General features: G+C 30.6%; 1 protein-coding gene across 1 annotated transcript; it reads right to left on the bottom strand.

Annotated features, from left to right (window-relative positions):
- On the bottom strand, nucleotides 2135–4115 carry LOC109325975 (pentatricopeptide repeat-containing protein At1g12300, mitochondrial-like). Its single transcript, XM_019558625.1, has one exon. The coding sequence runs from the start codon at nucleotides 4010–4012 to the stop codon at nucleotides 2357–2359; it is 1656 nt and encodes a 551-aa protein (XP_019414170.1). The 5' UTR covers nucleotides 4013–4115; the 3' UTR covers nucleotides 2135–2356.

Genomic DNA, 9619 nt, shown 5'->3' with positions numbered 1-9619 from the left:
CAACTACTAATAGAACATTGAATTTGTTCATAAAAGAAAAGTGAATCAACACCCTGTAAAGTAAAAACATAGTTTATGTATTCAATTTTTTAATGAAATAGTATATCTAAAAAATAAATAAAAGAAAGTGAAGCATATTACATAAGTGAGCACAGAAGGGTACCATTTTCAGCATCGGTGAAGGTATCTCATATGTTGGGCTTCCTGCAATCTTCATTAGCTGCACAATCATCCTTTAACATTACCCCAATAAGGTAATACTATATATATATATATATATATATATATATATTGAAGAACAAAATGAGTAAATTTAGTTTGTAAATTTATTTTTGGCATGCAATTTTGGTAGTCGAATTTGTTTTGATCTAGCCAGAGGTATGCACCATAGGAGGCAACCTTGTTCAAGCCAGGAACATTCACAATATAGAAGAGAAAGTTAAGTGAATTTAAGTAAATTGAGACCAATGTGTTGCCTCAACCAATCAACTGGAAGGGGCTTGGTCCCTTAAGTATGCTGTGCTGGGTTCCATACATGGACTCATGTGTATAAAGATAATAAAAAATGGTTAAGAGAACCAAAAAGTCAAGTCACATGACAATGCTTAGCTTGAAAACTCACAGAACTAAGAAAAACAATTGAGTATGGCATGAACCGAAGTGACGTGGATTCAAAGAGGAAATCACTTTTATCATCTTTTGACAATACTAATAAACAAGTTGCTGACATGAAGTTATAAGGTTATTGTTGATTTTGGACTTGTCTATGAGCTACCAAAGGCACTTAACAAAGTGACAGGCCTTAACATTGTTAGCAGCTATATGAAAGAACACGATATAACTGTGGCGGCTAATTTACTAATTTACTCAGAAAAACACCATAATGCCACTTACTGCTAAACTGGCACATGTTGCATGGTATGGGGAAAACATTCATCTTTGATTCACAAGTGGTAGTAAAGAGAACATGATCATATATTTTTTAATCCGAGACAAGAAACAAAACAGAAAACAAGTATTAGCATCTGGTAACAAAAATATCAAAATGTATTTGCAGCTTGCCAAGTTTAGTACAAACATGAATACTAACTAAATTTCAATTTCAATTTCATGACTTATAGGACTTAACTTTCTAGGTAAAGAGACAATTCTGATTAAATGATCACTTGTAACCACCAGAAGCAAAACCAACACCCTCAACATTTTAATACCCAAAATAAAAACTGCATCAAATTACTTCAAATCAAAGGCTACAAATTTTTTTACCAATCTTTATACAACTATTCTAGTACCATTTACACCCAAAAAATCAGCAATTTACATTATCATTTCTTGAAACAGAATCAACATAAAAATCATTAAAAGAAAACAAATGCCCAACATTTAAATCTCAAGTCTTCAAGTAAGACATCCTTGATCCTAAGAACCTATACCAAATCTCAATTGCACTCTGATCCTGAAACAAGACACTGAGCCGATTTAAAAAAATATACGAAAAAAATGAGGGAGCTTTGGACTTCCTAGAAGGCAAAAGCCAAAACAAGAAAGTTCACAAGCATTTGCGTATATTAGGTGAACTAATCTGAAAATCACAAGCAACATGTAACTCCATCCTAGTTTTTGATATCAATAGAGTGAAGTAACCAACTATACAAAGAATTGATATCAACATAATACTCATAGTTTAATGACCGAATGGGTTACATATCAACCCAATAAATGACCATAAGTAAAGTAGAATATTAGAATCTGAGACTTCTAAACAATCCCCATTCTCATATCTCTTTTGTTCATTCTTTTAAAAGAACGGCTTATGGATGAGACTCTCACCCTTACCCTCACAAGCAAAGAGACTGTTTCCAATTTTTTCATTCTTTTCAAAAAGTAAATTTAGGTGATGACTATGACACATATTCCTGAAATAATTACCAACATAATAAACAACAGCCTTTAAAAAGCTCCAATTAATTAGCAGGAATGGCCTCAAGGAAAATATCAGAAAAACACAAAATATAGCTTTCATGATGCAACCAAAATATGCTTGATTTGAAGTTTTCAGTTTCTCTGTAAAATAAGCACAAGATTTATTTTTTGAATGATTAACACATAAGCACGAGAAATAGACACGAAAAAGAACAGAAAAACATCTGATTCTACTTTCTACAATTTGGGGTAAATAGATTTAACCATAAGATATAAAGCATTCCAAATAATCAAAGTCAGTTTCAGCTTGGTTTAATATATGGAACACTGAGAAGTGAAGGAATAAATCTTTAAATGTTGATAAAGCAATTTCACAACCATGTAAGTGTACATGGCAAACATATATTAATGTGTAACTAGGAACCATTTACCATTACAGTAGCCCTCTAGCTATCATTTCACTAAGAAGCTTCTCTGCATCTTCATTCTTATTTTTTTCTAAGAGAGCTAGAATAATTGTTTCAAAAGTTACAGCATCTGGGAGGCAATGATTTTCTTCCATTTTTGACTTCAATGCCAATGCTTCATCAAAAGAGCCTTCTTTACAAAGCCCCCGTATCATAACATTACATATCCGAACATCTGGGTGATACCCTTTAATAAAAAAATGTTGAAAAACTTCTTTTGCAGTCTCAACTCTACCAACATTGCATAATCCGTGAATAAGTACAGTGTATGTGCACACATTTGGCTTAATTCCCTGGTCTTCAATTTTCTTGAGTACAGCAGTTGCTTCGTCAAGCTGCTGATTTTTGCATAAAGCATCTAATAAGGAAGTGTAAGTAATAACATTGGCAGGGTGACCCCGATCATGCATCTCATCAAGAAGCTTACATGCGTGAGATAATCTCCCTGATTTGCACAAACCATCAATAAGAGAACTGTAAAATACAGTATCAGGGGTGATATTTTTGCGCTGCATTTCCTTAAAGAGATTCATGGCTTCATCCACTATTTTAAGCTTACAGTATCCATTAATTATGATACTATAGCTTTGAACATTGGGAGTCACTCCCATTTGAGGCATAGTGCTGAGTACATGTTTTCCCTTGCTCACTTCATTGACTAAGCAGTAACCATCCATTAAAGAATTATAAGTAAAGACATCAGGTTTCACACCAGCTTTTATCATAACAGCTAACAAACTCATAGCTTCTTTGACCCTTCCTTCCTTAAAAAATGCATCAACTAATGTATTGAAAGTATAGATATTCGGGTCGATGTTTTTCATTGCCATATCACTTAGCAAATCAGTCGCTTCCTTCAATCGACCCACGATACACAAACCATACATTAGAGAACTATAAGTGACAATATCAGGAGAAATTCCTTTAACAACCATTTCGGAATATAGATGAAGGGCCCTAGTTATGAGTTTATCTTTGCAGAGGCTATCAATGATAGTGTTGTACATTACCACATTCGGCTTCATCACTTTCGATTCAATCATTCTCAACAACTGAGTGGCAGCCTCTGTTTGCCCCATTTTACATAAACCATTGATCAAAGTCGCATACGTAATTGCATTTAACTGATAACCAAGTCCTATCACAGTGTCATGAAATTGAAGAGCTTTCTTAATATCACCACTGAGACAAAGCCCATTGATGAGTGCGTTGAAAGTTATAGTATTTGGCTCATAACCCAATTTGAGAATCTTGGCCAATACAGAGAAAGCACAATGCATTTGATCTAAATGGCAGTAACAATTGAGTAAGATGTTCAAAGCAATAAAATCAGGGATAATTCTCATAGGTTCCATTCGTTTGAAAAGGGAAATAGCAATAGGGTAATGCTTCATTTTCACAATGGATCCTAAAATCTTACACAATTGAAAGATGGGTGGTTTATTATGCATATGAAGCATGTGATTGAAGGAATGAACAGCATCATTAAGAGGGTTATTGAGATGAATTGGATGAAGAGAAAGAGAGAAAAACCTAAGAAGGAAAGAAGGGTATTGAAATTGAGGAATGAAAGAATGAAACTTTGAGAGAGAAAGAGAATAATACCTTTGACATTCATACATTTGATTCTTCTAATGGCTGTTTGGAACACACTGAACTCAAATTAGGTCTTTTTTGAATGATGACTTTGCTTAGGAACAACAACGTAGGAAACAGAATCATGATTTCAAATGGGTTATCTCGACGTTGGTTCAAGTGGTATACGCTTAAGCCTACTTAACTGTGAATGTTGTCGGCTCGGACAGGATTACCTTCAATACAATGCGATGATATAGATGGGAACAAAAAAATAGGTTTATGTCTTTACAATATAATATTCTTGGAAGTGAGGGATCCATTCATTTATTTTAGGCAAATATAATAATTGATGGTTAAAACTATGCACCTTTTATCCATTTGCTCTATCCCTTCCTGACACCTCCTGAATTGTAATAAAATTGTATAAATTATCTATCATTTTTTAAACTATATAAATCATATCTAATTATACACATACATTACACCTGATTATCTATATATGTGACGAATGTAATTAAATTAAACAAAATATGATAAACTGTAAATACAAGTCCAAATATATAATAATTAATGTTTCTTTATTATTTTGGTTAGTTACAATATAGTATAAGAGATATCTCTTTAGATTTATTGCAGTTTATAATGAAAGATCTCTCCACTAGAAATGTAAATGTCTTTCATAAATAGGGTTATCTCCCCTCAAGTGTGGGTTGTATATAGATCAGCTCCCCCAGGTCTATCATGTTCCAACCGATTCGATACCACTTGTTCAACCCGACTATGATAGTAGAACTTCCAACTATCGGGGAATTCCATTGTTATCTATGTATGAGAAGAGTGAATAGCTACTAATAAAACATCACATCTTGAAACAAAACCTTAAGGCAATAACTTCATAACTTTTTCCACTTATAAACTCTTTTACTCATTCTCTCATATCCAATATGAGACTTGACACTTGAATAAACCAAAAACATCAAATAAAAACTTTCCACAATTGTAACAATTCCAAAAGGTGAATTAGTATAAATGTTCAGTACTTCATGTCTGTGAGACATAAAGTAACATAAAGTGTGGAACATAATATGTATTCAAATCTTAAGTCACAAAACTCTGCTTGAAGCACTACAATTTATATTATATGAATAAAAATGGTCAAAGTCTTTGGTTAAATATTGTTAATTCACTATTATAATAAGCGTATCTATATACACTTCCAGCTATACATATCATGAAGTCTTTGTTTAAATGTTTATATGTGAAAAAATATTTGTTTACAATTATTGTAATAATATAATAAGTTGTATTCCTTCTGCACATAACGTGGTTCTTTTTATATTGGGTTAGAACAATGAGTATTTATGTATTGTCAATATATTTATACACGCTCAATATATCATTCATAATTTATTTGTAACATTTTTTAAGAATCAATAGTAATTAAATATGAATGGTATAATAATATATAAAACTCATATACCCATAAATTATTTTAGTTATACAAAATAAATACAAAGATAGATATATTTTTAAATGTTTGTTTGAATATGGTAGTGCAATCAATTAGATATATTCTTTCAAATGATTCTGTTTTTCATTCTTCTAAAAATTTAAACTCATAACTAAATTAAAGTTGCAACTAGATTTAATTAAAATCTATGTTGTAAAATTACCAGGTAACAATAAAATATGAAGAAAACTACATAATTATATTAATGTTTCAAAATAACATATTAATCAAAAACAACAATAATTAAAAATAAAATATGTAAAAGAAAGTGTTTACATTCATCAGATCATCATTTTCATTCTTAAAAATGTAAAAGGTAAAAAAATTAACTATTATTTTTTTTCAATAAAATAGCCATAATAACTAATACATGATTGAAGAGTTATGTTGTCAGAAAGAAAAATTCTTATATTGTAATAAATATTAAACTCATGATTTAATTTATTATTAATATTATTATAGGAGATGAGAATAATGTTTTCTTTCCTTTTAGTTTCAATGATAAAAATGTATTATCAATATAAATAAAATGATACAAATATTATTATATATGATTTTTTCTTTGTTTTTTTTACAATTACTTCTCTATCCAGTAAGAGAAAGAAGTCTGATTGATACACATACATACATATTTAAATACCGTAATTTTATGTGTGAAAATGAATATTTTAAATCAGTGGAATATTTTATGTGTAATTTTCCTAATCTTGTATTCAATAATCATTAACCTATTGTAAGTTATTTGTACCTACCATACATTATTAATAATATTATTTTTGCTGATAAAAAAACGAATATTTAAAACCAACCTGGTACAAATTTCTAACCATTAATTTTTCCACTTCCATTTATTTGTGAAATTTGAAGAAAGAATGTTCATATATTCATTTTTCACAAGTTCAATATATTTTTCAATAATATTCTCAATAATACGGAAAAAAATAATAACCATCCGTAGATAAATCACTTTAAAATAAAAAAACACAATAAACCTTTAAATTATATTTTGTTCAAACTTTGCTATTAAGGACCCATGTTTTTTCCTGCACAAGCCTCACATATATCAGGATCAGCCCTGAAGATCAAATAGAATAGGATGTTGTTTTTTTATAGGTAGAGAGAATTTTTATTAATGAGTCACTAAAAAGTTACACATGAACAAAAGATAGAAAGGAAACGAATGAGCGTTGGTTCAAGTGGTACATGTTTGATTCCCCTTAAGCAAGAACCCGGGTTCGAGTCTTGTGGGAAACCAAAAAAAAGATAGAAAGGAAAAAAAGGGGAAACTACATCAATCTAGGACAAACATTAAAAGAGAAGTGAAAGATAAATCTACTTGTAGTTGAAGATGATATTATTCATAGCTATCCAAACAAATCAAACAGTTGCGAGCAAATAGTGCTCTAGTGTATGAAGAAGTGATTGGTCAAGTCTGGAGGGAGAACAATGATAAACCCGAGCGAGTTGTAGATCGACTACCACACCGAATAAGTAAACCTACAAGAAGAAAACTTATGAGGATTCGTAATGTTTATCACAAAGTTTGCATAAGGGACCACCACCATATTGAAAATTGATCACTCTCCTAAGTACAACATCCATTATTGGCACTCTGTATTGGAACAAACGACAAACAAATGCGATAACCTTCAAAGGAGATTGATGAGTGTGAAATTATGTTATATTTGTATTGTATTGAACTTGCATTTTAGGACATAATTATGACTTTATGATTGTTTTTAGCTTTTATTTCCTTTTGTTCGGGTTGAGCGGTTTTTTTTGGCTATGTTGTGCACTTTAGATGGATTGAAGACAACAAGAGTAGAGATTGAGTGTTTTCGGCTATGTTGTGCACTTTATATTCTATTCCTATCTTTTAGATTGGTTTTGTTGGGCTTAGCCCAATCTTTTGTAATTATGATAAATGAGAGTTTTCCCTCAAGGGTTGAAGATTTTATACTTTACATTGCAATTTTCTAATTTAGAATTTAGTATTCTCTTCTCCATTATGAGTGAGTAATTCTCTTTGTTTCTAGGATTGGGGCTATGTCCTTTTACATTCAATAAACAATTGTTATAACTTCTATTTCATTAAGTGGTGTGATTTGAATCATTAGACTGAGTTTTATTTGTGTGAGTTGTCTGACCAACAAATTACACCGCTTAGATACATTGGGGAAAGACCAGGGGTGAATCCAACTATCCGACCATTCAGTTATTCGAACTAGAATCATAATACACGATAGTAGTCTAAGTATTCTCGGGGGTTTCTGAAATTCACTTTGGGTTGCTACAAAATAATTGCATAGAAAGATTCAAGTAAAAAATTCAATTGATAATTGTACCACGAGAATAAGTGTGACTTCAATTGAGTACACATGTCAGAGCTTGAAAGATGATGATACATATCAAAGAGCAATTCATCCTTACAGCTTAGTTCATGAAAATGAGCAAAACAAAGATTTGCGAGTGTAAATGCGATAACTCTTATTCTATGAACTCTCCCTAAATTAGATTTTAACCTTTTTTAATATTTTATAATTATTCTTGTCAATTGCTCAAAGTTCTATTTTATTCCTTATTTGAGTTAAATATAAACTAATTGTTATAATTAAAGGAATTTTCTAGTCCTTGGGGATCGATATTTTATTATTTGACGACATAATCATGCACTTGCGATTTGTCTTATCAGAGATTTAGAATGCCAAAGAGTATGAAATAGACGAGAGTCCTTAACCGACAAGGGGGTCTACTTATTGAGAAGCGAATAAGTAGACTTAACAGAGTACTATTTGAATTTATTATGAGATCACTCTTAAGAATCGATGACACACTTCTTAATATCATTGAGGAGGTTGTGGATGTGATCCTGTTCCCAAGAAAAAGGGGATGATGCCAAGTTCCAAACCCAATTTCCATCATCCCAACTACCAAAATCACTAATACTGCATCTTTATTAGTATTGAGGTTGTAAAGTTGGCGGAACAAATCGATGAGATTTCGAAAACCCACCCAATTATCATGCTAGAAATTGTTGTTGTTGCCATCTCCAACGTGTCAAACTAAATCATCCCAAAATAAATTCATAGAGTCAGAGCCTCAAGTTGACAAGCCATGTTTCATTCCTCTTAGGTGATATGATATGCATGACTAACAGTTGAATGAATGAGACTCCTCTCTAGTAATGGAGAGGCAAATGATGCTAAAAACTAAAAAAAATGTGATATGTTTTTACATTTATACCATTATATTTATTATGATAAGATAAATTTACCCTTCAAACTAAAGGGAAAATTGCACTTGCCTCTCCATTAATGGAGAGAATTCTAACCCCTAACAGTTTGACACTTTGGTTCATAAAAAAAAGACTAATCTTTAAAACCATTTGCTAGTATACAAATAACAACAATAATAACTAAGTAATTTTTTAATAACTTAAGTCAATGGTTTGTTAATATTATAGAAAATGGTTCAATATAAATGGAAGAGCTTTAGAATATATTGCTTTCCATTTCTTTTATGTTTATACTGTTTTCCTAATATGCCCTTAATTAGATTATTAAAAAGTTGATATAGAAATGTTTTATTATTTATAACATTCTTAAATTAAATATTTATTGCCTTTGAGTTGAATATTCTTATTAAATATTAAATTTGTATTTTTTATTTTAGAGAATTAGAATATTTTTTATTGGATGTATTTCATGTTATAATTTTTGTATTTATTATAATATCCAACTTAAAGTGAGATGTATTACTTATAGTTATCTAGGATTATATGATTTTACTTTAGAAAAAAAGAGTACTAAAGGCAAAATAGGAAAATAAAATTATGGTGATAGTTATTTCAAGTTTTGGTTTTATATATAGTATAAAAGTATATATATTTCACCATTTTCCAAATATTTAAAAATTTCCACACGTTATCTCCTCTTCTATCAAATTAATGTGATGGGTTTCTTGTTTATCAAACCGCTTACAAATAGATATAGGAGAAAAGAGCATGTATTAAATATCATAGCGTGTGAATGTACTATAATTGGAGAGATTCTTCAAATTTTGGCTCACTGAATTAATTAAATTCATAGGAAAGTGGGCAAGTGGCAATGAAGCCTAACAAAGACAACCATATTATATTATT

This window comes from Lupinus angustifolius, chromosome LG13 (genome assembly GCF_001865875.1).
Source record: "Lupinus angustifolius cultivar Tanjil chromosome LG13, LupAngTanjil_v1.0, whole genome shotgun sequence".
Classification (NCBI taxonomy): Eukaryota; Viridiplantae; Streptophyta; class Magnoliopsida; order Fabales; family Fabaceae; genus Lupinus; species Lupinus angustifolius.
The sequence above is the reverse complement of the archived record's forward strand: the minus strand, read 5'-3'. Positions and strand labels throughout refer to the sequence as shown.

Excerpts from the sequence above, each read along its gene's own strand:
- LOC109325975 (XM_019558625.1), bottom strand. The coding sequence starts at position 4,012 with ATGTATGAATGTCAAAGGTATTATTCTCTTTCTCTCTCAAAGTTTCAT.